This window comes from Petaurus breviceps, unplaced genomic scaffold, assembly GCF_028583685.1.
Source record: "Petaurus breviceps papuanus isolate PSGF00001 unplaced genomic scaffold, PetGlider_PUasm1.0 175, whole genome shotgun sequence".
Classification (NCBI taxonomy): Eukaryota; Metazoa; Chordata; class Mammalia; order Diprotodontia; family Petauridae; genus Petaurus; species Petaurus breviceps.
This window is the reverse complement of record NW_027185764.1, coordinates 60,828,500-60,842,210: the sequence shown is the minus strand read 5'-3', so window position 1 is coordinate 60,842,210 and position 13,711 is coordinate 60,828,500. Positions and strand designations below refer to the sequence as shown.

The 13,711-nt window shown below is 37.4% G+C and overlaps 1 protein-coding gene across 4 annotated transcripts in view; it reads right to left on the bottom strand.

Moving 5' to 3' along the window:
* RECK (reversion inducing cysteine rich protein with kazal motifs) overlaps window positions 1-13,711 on the bottom strand; it is an 80,667-nt gene that overhangs the window by 51,062 nt on the left and 15,894 nt on the right. For all 4 annotated transcript variants that reach the window (XM_069085228.1, XM_069085229.1, XM_069085230.1 and 1 more), the window contains exons 3-6: window positions 5,055-5,129; window positions 3,593-3,629; window positions 1,685-1,770; window positions 765-812 (exon numbers count right to left, since the gene is read on the bottom strand). In XM_069085228.1, the coding sequence (XP_068941329.1) occupies window positions 765-812; window positions 1,685-1,770; window positions 3,593-3,629; window positions 5,055-5,129 (246 nt within the window). The remainder of the gene's footprint in view (window positions 1-764; window positions 813-1,684; window positions 1,771-3,592; window positions 3,630-5,054; window positions 5,130-13,711) is intronic.

The window sequence follows — 13,711 nt, the reverse complement described above, 5'->3', positions numbered from 1 at the left end:
TTTATATAGCTAAAAGAAATTATGAAGGTAGCAGTCCTTATGTGTGATAATTAAATAGCCTTATCCCATGAAGGGCAATACTGTTCTCAATGGATAACAATGAAACATTCCTCTTTTAAATCTGAAAGCTGTAGGCAGCCAACAGAAAAGCTCAACTACACATATCTTGTCAGATTTCAATCTTATGCAGAGACAGTGAATAGCCTATATGGTGGGTATCATTTAAAGGGGCCAAAAAGGCCCACCTCTCAAAAGGTGACACATAATCAAAATTTCATCACTGGAAGATATATTCCCCTTGCATTAAACACTGTTCTCTCTTTATTCTCTTTTAAGATACAGATTTTCCTAAGAGAGGTACTACATTAAATCATTCACATTAATTAGCATCACAACAATGGGTCTAGGTAGGAAATCAATCAGATAGGGAAAGGGAGTAGAAAAAGGAAAATGTGTGGGGAACCATGGTAAATTTTGCCTATTTAAAAATTCTAATTAGTACTGGGTCATTTTTAAACAAAGAATAACAAGCTACTGAGGAAAATCTCCAGTTTAAATTAAGTAATCTATACATTATATATTTCTTATAAAATCACTGCTTAGTTTAAAAATATTCTCAAATAAGATAAAGGAAACTTTTTTGTGCAAACTAAAGTAAAATTTCTAAGAGAAGAAACTAGTTTACTCGGAGATAAAAGACAATAGTTCTCTTAATTCTAATAGTATTTGAATATTATTTCTAAACTTTAAAGCAAAATACATACCTCATATTCTTTTCTGCAGACTTTGGAAATATCATTTTTAGAAGAAGCCTAAAAGTCAACAGATTTTTCATTAATTTGTAGGAAATACTAATTAGCACAAAACAAAACAGAAACATCTTGGGGTCAAAATGCTCCTGGATGCTCACATGACAGTTGTACTATTAATATTCATTAATTAACAAAATATATGACAAAAGTTAAAATTAATTCAGTAATGCTTTCAAATGAATTTGTATTTTATTACTCATAACAGTATCTACATCATCAATGATAATGTGTCCAAGACATATCACTAATTCAGTACATGTTTGTAGTAGTTATTATACTGAATTATGCTTTCTGATGGAGCTAAAGATAAAAATGATCATTATTAGTATCCATATAATTTTACAGATGCCTTGCAATAACTCTTTAAGTTTCTAAAGAGTCAAAAGACCAATCAGAGATTCCACTAACTAAAAACTGAAAAGCACAAGGACAAGGGCAGAGACCCATAACATATCACAAAAGACCCTCACCCCAAGGGAATAGCAACATTAATATTTTTGAAGGTACTTTCTTTTGACCCAGTAAATACACATCTAACTGAACTACCATTTAGCCCCCATTTTTACATTTGGTCCACAAGGTCAGACTATCTTGTTAAAATTCAGGTATGGTGCATTATGATGCACCACAAACCCTAAATCTGGAATACTTCCACCATCCTTTTACCTCTATTCACATGCTGCTGAATAGAGCTGGATAAAATTATACAACCAAGCTAACTGGGTCTACCAGAAATTACTGTTATCTAATCTCAACTAGGTCCCCAATGCAGCATAATCTCTAACTGATTCTCTATCTTACTCCCCCACAGAAGCTGTTCTAAACCTTTTCTTCTCTCATCAATAAGAATTAAGATTTTAAAAAAACTTTACCTGTTTACATGCCTGACGACATTCCAAAACAATAGCCAGTTCACAACAGCCTAAGCCAACCCAGCCATCAGACTTCTTAAAAACACCTTTAAGATAAAATACATATATATTTTTTAGTCATTCAAGAAACCACATTATCAGTTCTTTCAAAGTCAAATGTTATTGACACTAGATGTTGTATATAGTATTTCTTAAATATCAACCACTGAAATATGAACTTGGAAAAGCTCTGAAAATTTTACCTAGTTCCATCTCTCAATTCTTAAGAGTTGATGGAACTGCTACTAGTACTTTTAAGAATAATTACTTAAAAATTATTCATTTTCTAATTCCTCTACAATTCTCCTTCATTGCTGAGATTTTGATCATTCCTTACTTTTAGTGACTATGCTTAGGTAAGAGGACAAGAAGAGGAGATAAAACTCAAATCACTGTTTCCAGCACTCATTAAAACCAGTATGCTCTTTTCCTGATCTAATTTAATAGCATTTTGTACTCCTTTTATGTACTTAAGAGTCTAAAATAGGATTTTTTAAAGATTGCTTTATCACAGATCATAGAATGGTAGAATCAAAACAGACTTTAGAGACCACCAATGAAAAGTTATTAGGATAGAATAAGAGAGAAAAAAACAAACTAATTCTGAAGAGAAATTACTGTATAGCTGCTGAAAATTATTCCTTCATATCAATATTTAAGAAATGCCACAATTACATTTCCATATAAAATATAGATAGCTATACTAAATTAAAATTATTCCTTACATATGAAAAAAGTTCAAGAAGTCTCAAAGGAGATCATAATTCCATCTAAAATTGTGTGTCAATTACTACTAAGATTATTGCTTTTTTTGGGGGGGGGGAGGGAAATTGGGGTTAAGTAATTTGCCCAAGGTCACACAGCTAGTTTTTGTGTTAAGTGTCTGAGGCCAAATTTGAACTCAGGTCCTCCTGACTCCAGGGCTGGTGCTCTACTCACTGTGCCACATAGCCGCCCCAAGATTATTAATTATGCTTTATTTTTTAAGAACCAAACATGATGATTATGAGCATTTTTGTTATTTTTAAAATTGCAATAAATGACCAAAAGAAAAAAGCAATCAAACAATCAAATAAAACAATCCAACTTCCATAAAAGATCATATGATTACAGATTTAAAGCTGAAAAGGAATTTAGAATCATCAAGTCCAATCTCCTCCCTCACTTTAAGAAAACTGAGGTCCAGAGAGGTTAAGTGACTTGCCCAGATTAAAAAAGTTAAGTAGGATTCGAACTGAGGCAGGATTCAAACTCAGATCTTCCTCACTCCAAGTCTAGTGCTCTATCCACTATACTATGCTGCCTCTAGAGAACAGAAGTAGAGAATTTTCAAGCTATAGATCTTAGAAATCATCTAGTCTAATCCTTCATTTTTACAAATGAGGAAAATGAGGCTTAAAAAGCTGTCCCGAGACACACAGAACCAGGACTAACGTGTGTATCTCCTAAATACAGTGTTGTACTCACTAAGAATTATTTTTGCTTAAATTTGCTCAATATTATTTTTAACTTGATATATTAATTTATGCCTTGAGAATAGATAAACACAGAGACACCAAGAAGGTGTGAACCCATTATTATCCCTACTTGAGAGGAGCCACATTCCTAGAACTCCTTTATGTGCAAATGTACATTATGCATTTTTGAAATCATATTGTATATAACACGAGAATCAATTTAGAAAATAAGCTCAAGTGCCTTGCAGTATCACTCTGTAGGAGGTACTTGATAAATGCTTAATTGATCGATGAGAACTATGTATTTACTAAATTGTGTGCCCTTTACTTTCAAAGGATCCTATAGTCATTCAGTAAAAATTCTAATTATATCAATACAAAGTAAAGAAAAAGTGATAAAGTTTATCTTTACCTGGTAAAGAAGAGTTCATACAATTCCAAACGTCAACCTAAAAGTATATTATATACAAAAAAGATTAGTGCCTTTTGAATAGCACACTATTTTGAAAAAATATATAACAGATGCTGTTAATTTATTATGCCCTTATCAATACATTGTTGCAGAACCACATTGATTCCAAATCGAAAGAGTGGTTATTCTAATCATATCACTATGTATAAAAACCTGACTAAAAGTTATTAGGAACATTTTTTAAAACCCAGTGCCAGTAAAACAAACTGTCAGAACTAGAGTAGGAAAAAAATTGGCCTACTTTGTCTATTGCAAAATGAAGCAACAGAGATAAAGGCTCTGCCTAACTCTTTGAAAATTACAATAGCACAAAATTTTAAAGGGAAATATCAACTGTTTATTAGCTACTAATTTAGTGTTTTTAATTATGTAAGGTTCCATGTCTGGAGAGGGTCTCCAAAGCAAGCAATGGGATTCCTTGTACTGACCCAACCCTCAGAATAAGGGTGGGGAATCTTTGACCTTGAGGCCACATGTGGCCTTTTGAGTAAATCCAAACTTCACAAAGCAAATCCCCTTAATAAAAGGATTTGTTCTGTAAAACTTGGATTCAGTCAAAGAGCCATTTGAGGACCTTAGAGAACACAAAGGGCCTTGAGGTTCCAGGTTCCCCACCCCTGCCTTAGAATAATGAAATATCTAGAGCCACTTCAAGCTTCAAGGCCCAGGTTGAGAAGGGACAAACAGCAAACTATCTCCTCATGACATGGAAAAACAAGAAAAAGTGGGGCTGTGAGAGGTTATATGTTATCTTCAACCCATTAAATCTTGCCACATATTTACTCTGAAGCAAAAAGTTAAACTTAAGTCTCTAGTTATGACATTTGGGAGGTGGGGGTAAAGTTAGTGATTTCAATGATGTACCAATTTTCTCCGCTGACACAGATCAGTAACCTTTCTGTAACTTATAGTCTTAAAGAACTGCTCGGGAGACTAAGAAGAAGTTATGTAATTTGCCCATAGTTATAACTTTACTGTATGTCTGAAGTAATACTTGAACACTGGTCTCTGAGACACCCAGGTTAGCCCTCCATCCGCCACAGAGTTGCTTCTCTATGATTGTTCCAGTTTTCATAAAATTCTTTAAAATATAATGGAATATTAAAAAAAAAACCACCAAATTCCATTAATTCACATTATTAAAATTCTATCATACTTGTAATTACAATTTTCAGAATGAAATAGTAGGGGACTGTGAAATAATCTCTTACACAGTAATTTATGTAGAAACTTCATTTCACAAAGTTAAATCTAACATTTTGCTTAAACAGAAACCCCAAGCACAATAGGTAAGTGAGTGTAAAAGTGCTTCACTAGCTGCTTAAGTTTAAAAAACACACACATATATGTGCACATGCACAAATGCACACAGTAATCACAGTCAAGTCATAACAAATCCTACCATTGATTCTGGGCAATAGCTTGGTGCTCTCTGTAAAAGGTGTCTTAGGCGAGATTCACTTTTTGATGATAAAATCTATTTGAGGAAAAAAATATCAATGGAACTTAAAAAAAAACAGTAATATAAAAAGCCACAAACTTTTTTTCCTAAGTTTAAGTGCTTATACTAAACATCTTTATTCACTTTTCAAATATAGCTGCTAAAATTAACTTTTAAACATGGTTTAATCATTAGTTAGGAAATAATCAAGAAACACAATATGCTGCAGTTTGAGAAGTTGCTTTTTAATAATCATATGGGAAAAAAGCTGAGTATCACCATGAAAAATGAAAACAATAGTATTCTATACAGTTCCATTAAACTGCTTTCAAACAAAAGAACATTCTAAAACAGAAGAAAAAAAATTGCCTCCAAATAGGAAATTATCTTAGGTTAGTCTAAATAGCAACTCTTCTTTCAAAGGAAGCTTCATGAATTAAGAGTTAAAAAAAAAGAAATAAAATAACAATAAAAGATCACCTGTCACTATAGAAAGGATGTTTCAGATTCAAAGAAATTGGTTTACTTTCAATTAAAATGTACCTGTGCTGTGATCTCAAAGATATGAGATTTCCTCAAACAATGCAGATCATGTGTCTATGGCACACAATTTGTGCAACTCTCATCCCTCTCTTCCTGTTAGTCTGCCAGAGGGATCACCCAAAATACTTTCCTTTGGCTACTGAGAGGATATCAATAGAGCACATGTGCTGTCTTTTGGCTATCCCTCACTTCCTCTCCATGGGATGAGATGACTTTTTTTTAAACCATACATTTCTGTGAGGATATGTGCTAATACCACTCTGCTTCATAATAATAACCAACATTCCACAGTGCTTAAAGGTTTTGAAAAATACAAGATATATATTAGCTTATTTGAAGCTCACAATAACCCTAGGGGATAGGACTATTTTACAGATGTGGAAACCTAGTCAGTGAGGTGAAATGACTTGCCCATGGTAGCATAACTAATGTCAAGGGTGTGATTTGAACTCAGTTCTTCCTGCCTCCAAATGCTGCAGTCTTTTTAAATTTTGTTTCTCTAAGTCCGCAGTCTATTTACATTCACCATATGCCTCTACATTTCTTTTTGGGTGACCTTCTATTTCAATTCTGAGTAGAGACTGCCATGATCTACAGGACACATCACTGGAAGGCTGGGATTATAAAACGGGGTTTTGTTTCAGGGAGAAACTTGCGGCAATTAAAAGAATTGTTCAATATCTCAAAGTCAATCCAGTCTACATTCTTCCTCTGGTCCTTTTATGGGTCAACTCATTGTCTATTGGTAATACATGTCCAAAATACACTTAACGATGGCCAAGTGCTATAGACTGTCTATTCAAATGCTCATCATAACTAGACAACAATAATTCTTGCTCTACTTATTCTTTCTGTGTAGAGAGTGAAGTTACTTTGTAGAGCAATTTATAGACCTCACATAGGAGGCTCTGCAATGTTCCAGAGCTTGGTGCAATCTGTAAACCATCTGTACACAAGTACATCTGTTAGTCCTCACCATTCCTCAACCAGCACTGTGTGCATGATCTCCTCTATAACAATCCTTATTTCATGCCTGATGATTAGAAAGGGTGGTTCTCTCTGAAATTCTTCTGACTCTAACTTCTTGTCCTTCCTTTTCTCTGTGCCTCAACCTTCCTAGATCTTTATCTTCCTGTATCTATCCCGTCCCCACCATGACCTCATATATGTTCTGGCCTCATTTTCCTTCCTCCAAAATCTTGACACTTTAGTTAACCAGTTCAACTTCCTTGCTCCATTATCTTACTGTCATTCATTCCTTTCCAAACATCAACTCTGAATTATTCCATCTGCTTTCTTCATTCCTGCTCACACGCTACATAACAGTTAAAAGTCACACAACAGGGCTGACAAGATCTACAAGTGTAATAATCTCAGAGCTGGGCTTCACAGTTGCCCTTTACTCTGCCTGACAGACTCTCTACTGCAGCTATTTCAAAATCCTCTAATTGTCAAGCTACCTACAAAGCCCCTTTCTCTCCTCCCTTGTACTTCACTAAAAAAAAAATTAGTCCTGATGTCTTGAGTTCTCTCTCCCCTACAATTCCACATTTCAAATCACTTCAACATTATTCCCTGTTCCTCTTCCTTTGCTTCAGTATCTAAGAGGTACCCCTTCTCTTTGTCAAGATCAATTTCTTTGATTGTGCTTTTGATTCCACCCCCTCCCATTTCCTCCAGGATATTACACCTCCCACCATTCTTTCTCCTTAATTTTCAACCTCAAAAACAAACAGCCTATACCTACTACCAGCAAACACACCCTCATCTCCTACAACCTTAAAAAAAAAGCTTTTGTTTGAAGCTATAGTACCTTTCAGGCTATCACTCTAAATATCTCCTTCACTTCATAGTGGAACTCTTAGAAAAAAGCTGTTATACAATAGCTGCCTTTACTCCCTCTCCTCTCACTTTTCAATCCGTCACACTCTGGCTTCCTTTCTACTTTTGAAGACTATTGATTACATCATCTTTATTTAAAACCCAATGGTCTTTTCTCAGTTTTTATCCCTCTTGAACTCTAGGTAGCATTTAACATTACTATCCCCTTCTCTTCTGGATAGTCTCTTCTCTGTATAATTTTTTGTTATCACTCTTGTTTCAAAAATGAAAAGTTCACTATAGTATAGTACTGTCTCTTTCTACCTGTGTTATTCAAATCTTTCAGTCTTCTTTGTAGGTTCATTATCCACACTCTGCCCCCATGCATGAGTATACCACAGGACCCTGTCCCAGTCACTCTCCTCTATCAATCAACAAGTATTTGGTTAGTGTTTACTATTTGCCAAGTACTACACTAGCATTGAGGATATAAAGATAAAAGTCAAACAGTCCCTCATCTCAAAGCACCTACATTCTATTGTAAATACAAAATAAAGAGAAAGTATTGTGGGGGTAGGCAGCTGAAGGGATCTAGAAAAGTTCTTATATGGAAGGTAACACTTGAATTGAGTCAAATGAGACTTCACTCCTATCCCAGCTCAGCTTCTGACTCTCTGGACTTTGCCTTCTTGCCTCAGCTGCCTTCAAACATCCTGGAACATCCCTCCAACCTTGTAACTCTCTTTTTCCATTGCTGAGTTCACCTGAAATCTCCATTTTGAGAAAGGTCCAAAGGTTAACCATCTCTCTCCTGTTCATTTCTAATTCTCTGCTGCCATCAACCCAACTGCACCCCCCAACTTTTCAGCTTGCTTTTATATTTTATTTTCACTTATCAGAATGAAAGCTCCTTGAGGGTGGACACTGTCTTTCTTTTTCCTTGTATTTATATCTTTAGCATAGTACCTGGAATAAAAGCAGCACTAAACAAATGTTGTTGACTTAATTTGGCCAAGGATTTTACAAGGCAGAGGAGAGGGAGGGCACTACAGACATGAGGGACAGAGAGTACAAAAGTATGGAGAACAAAGATGGAGTGCTATGTATGAAAAACAGTAAGAAGTTAGTTTTGACTACATTATAGTGTGCAAAAGAAAATAATGTATAATAGGGCTAGAAAGATAGGCTGAAGCAAAGTTATAAAAGACTGGAAATGCTGAACAGTTTATATTGACCATAGAGGTAGTAGGGAGCTACTGAATTTTACTATGTAAGGGAGTGATACGGTGAGACCTACATTTTAGGAGAACCATTTTGGCAGCAATGTAGAGGATGGAGTAGGGAAAGACTTAAGTCAGGAAGTTCACTGAAGAGGTTATTATAGTACTCCCTGTGACAGGTGAAAATAACCTAACTATGGTGATGGGAGATAATTGTGAGTAGAGAAAGGGATAAATGTGAGAGATGTCATAGAGGTAGTAGAAAAGACAACTGAATATGTGAGGTAAGGGAGAGTGGAGAGTCAAGGATAATATCAGGGTTGGGAAATTGAATGTCTAAAAGGATTTCTGTCCTTAAAAGAAATAGGTAAAAATGAACGGGAAAGGAAATTAGATACGCTGAGTTTGAGATGTCTATAGTATGAAATGTTTGAAATGATGAATAAGTATTTGGAGATACAGAATTAGAGATCAAGAAAGAGATTATGCTGGATATTTAGATGTGGAAGTCATTTATATACAAATAATTGAATCCATAGGAGCTGAACAGGTAAACAAATAGAACAGTTTATAGAGTCAAGAGAAGGGATGAAGGACAGAGCCAGGTACACCAACATTTAGGTCGCTATAGATGATGAAAGAGACTGAGGAATGGTCAGACAGGCAGGAGGAGAAGAACCAAGAGAAAGCAATGTCACAAAACTCCACAGAGAAGAGTAATTAAGGTAGAAGGTGGTCGACAGTGTCACATGCTACAGAGAGGTTGATAAGGATGAAGACTGAGAAAAGGACATTGTATTTGGCAATTAAAAGATCACTGGTAATTTTGAAAAGAGAAGTTTCAGTTGAGTATTATGTCAGAAGGCAAACTGCAAAGGGTTTAGGAGTGAGAAGAGATGAAGGTGATTAATTATAGACAGCTTTTTCTAAGCATGTGGTTGAAAAAGGAAGAAGTACAGAAAGACACAGAGAGGGGATGGTAGGGTCTAAAGGGGACTTTCTAAGGATATGAGACTTGGGCATGTTTGTCAGGAGCAGGAAAGAAAATCAGTACATTGTCTGGTGATCTTTTGGGGTATCATTGGCTCCTATGGATTCGACTATCATCTGTATGCAGATAACTCAAAAAATTACCTATCTAGCCTTCATCTGTTTCTTAAGCTCCACCAACACCACCTCATAACTTCCCTATTTATTTTATAACGACACCACCATTCTTCTAGTTACCCAGGCTTGGTAGTAGACTAGACATCATCCTTAGCCCATCATTCTCACCCTCCATATCTGATCAGTTTCCAAGCCTTGTCAATTTTACTTTCTTCAACATCTTTCACATCAGTTTGCTTCTGTCCACTCACACAACCACCCTAATCCATACCCTCTCATCACTTCTCACCTAGACTATTGCAATGATATATATATATATTTTTTAAGCAATTGGGGTTAAGTAACTTGCTCAAGGTTACACGGCCAGGTGTTTCTGGGTGGGTGCTAAGTATCTGAGCCCGGATTCGATCCCAGGTCATCCCGACTCTGGGGCCGGTGCTCTTACTCGCTGTGCTAACCTGGCCGCCCCGCAATGATCTCTTAAAGCATCCTCCTATATATAGTCTCCTCTTTGTCTATCTATTCATTGTCCAAAAGCTGCTAAACTGATATTCCTTTTGTACAGGACTGACCATATTGCTTCCTTTTCAAGATACTTCAGAGATTCCCTCCTGCCTCTAAAATAAAGTGTAAACTTTTCTCCTTGGCATTTAAAATCTTCACAATCTGGCTCAGCCTAGCTATCTAAGCTGATTACATAATATCTATCCCTCTCCCACATTCTATAATTCAACCAAAGTGGCTGTTCCCTATACAAGATATTCTATCTTCTGCTTCAGTAACTTTTTAGCCACAATGCCTGGAATACTCTCCCTCCTCTCTGCCTCTTTGGGCCACCCCCCCTTCCCCAGCTTCCTTAAGTCTGAGATCAAGTAATAACTTCTGATTCCCCAATTGTTAGTGTCCCCACTCCCATCTCCCCCCAATTACTTTGTTCATATATTGTATAAACTTACAGCCTGGACTGCCACAAAACCAAGTGTGGCCAGAATCAGGTTAAAATGTAACTGGAGGGGCAGCTAGGTGGCACAGTAAATAGAGCACTGGCCCTGCAGTAAGGAGGACCTGAGTTCAAATCCAGACTCAGACACTTAACACACACACACAAAACTAGTCATGTGACCTTGGGCAAGTCACTTAAGTCCAACTGCCCTCCAAAAAGCAAAAAAAAAAAAAAAAAGTAACCGGAGGGACAGTTAGGTGGCTCAATGGAGAGAGCACTGACCCTGGAGCCAGGAGGACCTAAGTTAAAATCTGGAGTCAGACATTTACTAGCTGTGTGATCCTGGACAAGTCACTTAACTCTGCCTCTAAAAAAAATAAAAAAGTAATTGGAAAGTGTTTAACAAAATAAATAAAATGCAATACAACATAAATAATGGTTTTTTTTAATTTTAAATGCTTTATTAACTTCTGATTTACATAATTCATTTCTGCCAGATTTTGAGTTACAAATTTTCTCCCCATTATTCCCCCACCCATCCCCCCAAAACAGCAGTCCCACAGGATATCCCCACCTCCAATCTGCTCTCTCCCATATTTTCTCCCATACCTGTTTTGACTTTTCCAGTGGATCTCTATGCCTCAGTGCCTGTATATCTTATTTCTTAATTACATGTAAGATGGTATTAATAACAGTATACACACACTGTAAGGGTTATGGGATTTAAAGATCTCCCATGCCCCATGGACGTGCTGACATAGCAGAGCAAGAGAAAGTGAGAAGCCGAGCTAACGGTCCTGCAGTTGGCAGTTGGTGGCGGTTGCCTTTTTTTTTTTTTTTGAGTTAGGACTCCTGCTGAGGACTGCCAGAGGCCAGAGCTGCTGGGAGCGCGCTGGGTGGTTGCTGTGAGTGGGGAGAGGAGGACCTTTGCCTGAGGTAGCCTGTTCTGTTTTTAAAGGCTTGAAAATGTGGGTGCTTTCTACTTTATCTACCTGTGCCAATGTCATAACTACTCTGATGGCTTTCACTTTCTGGTTTTGGGACTCAGTCTTTTGGTATCTTAATAAATTTTCTAGTTTATTTCCCCAAATGGTAAACCTGACGTATTTTGTGATGGATAATTATATCAGCATATTTGTAATCTCTATAGCCATTGTGAATATGGCATTGCTGATACATTTGGCGACCAGGATGGGATCACAAAATGTCAGGCCTCTATTTGGAAGCAGTGGGGCTTTAGAGGGAGAAATGGGTATTCCAGGATGGGAGGATTTGCCTTATTCCTCTCTAGCCAGAGAATGGGCTAAAAGCACAGGGCCCTGTGAAAACTGGGAACCAAGGCTAAAAGAGGGAGAACCTGGAGATTTGGAAAGATGTTTGAAAGCAATACCCATAGAACCAGGCAAAGAACTGGCAGGAGTGTGCAGGAGAGGCTGGGTGCTGCTAACAAGTTATCGCCTTATGTGTAAAAGTAGGGATAAGCTGCTGAAGGAAAGAGCTAGGATGGCTAGGGAGTCAGCTGGTTTGCCTGAGGATTCTTCTGTGTCACAGTACTCAGAAGAGCAAACTGGAGGGACCCATGTGGTCCAGGAGCAAGCTACTGTTCATGTAGCTAAAAGGAAGCAAAAAACTAGCAGAAGGAATGTGCATGCAGCTTTTGTACAGGCTGGGCAGAGTTGCCCTGACAGCTTCCAGGAGAATGTGTGTGAGGAGAATGGAACAAGGTTAGATGAGGAGTCTCCTAATGTAGAAGCTCTCCCCATACGAAGAAGAAGGCAGGAGAACCACCGAGGCAAAACAGAGTCCAGGGAGATAATTGAGGATTTCACTCAACAGGAGATCACTGATATATTGAGTAGATTTACCCAAAGAATGGGGGAGTCTTTAGTGTCTTGGATAGTAAGAATCACTGATGAAGGCGCAGGAGGAATAACACTGGACAATGAGAACTGTTTAAAATTCATAAGTATCAGTCAGAATCCTTTTGTACACCAGGCTTTTAGGGATCACCATATGCAAGGAGGAAATAACAAAACGAGTCTTCTAGCTTTAGCTGCAGAAGGTTGCAAAAAGCAATATCCAACTGAATCTATGTGGCCTAGGGGAGACAGACCCTGGTACTCACTTAGAGACTGTATGAGAAAGTTAAAGGAGGAGGTAATGAAAACTGCTATCCTGATTGGAGATGCAAATGCATATTATGATATCCCCCTAGGAGTTCCTCATAGAAATATCATAGTGAAGACGGCTCCTCCTGCATATAAGCACCTAATTCTGACTCTTTTAATTGGAGAAATAGGGCACCCTCTTTCAGAGGTGCTGGATAAGATTTCACAATTAAGCGATTTAGGGGACTGGGAAAAAGACAAATTGCCTCGAGAGAGAAGAGTAAACAGCCAGAGGATTCAGAGACAAAATAGACCCACAAGAAGGGAACTGTTTACTGCTCTATTAAGAGCTGGGGTGGACTTTAGAAGAATAGATGGTATTCCAACTGAAGAGCTGCATAAGCTGTACCAAGAAAAGGTACTTAGCATTAGAATGAACAGGGAAGCAGGAACCACCCCCGCAGGTATTTCTGAATCTGAATCTTTGTATCCAAGTTTGCCCCACCTTCAGGGGGAATAGGAGATAGGCCAAGCCCCAGCCCAGATAAAAGAAATATGCAGAAGAGATTGCAGACCCCATATTGGTTTAACAATATATTGGAAGAATGGATCAACTACTGTGACTAGGGCACTGATTGATACTGGGGCTGAGGCCACACTTATCTATGGAAACCCTGATAAGTTTAAATATGGAACTCCTATTACCATCACAGGTCTAGGAGACACTGAAATATCAGCCAGACCGGTTAAAATAACAATGAAAGTTGGGCAGTTACCTAAGAAGGAATATACTGTGGTTGTTGTACCCATTCCTGAATACATCATTGGAATAGATGTATTGAGAGGCATGACTCTGAATTTACCTGAAGGAAGATA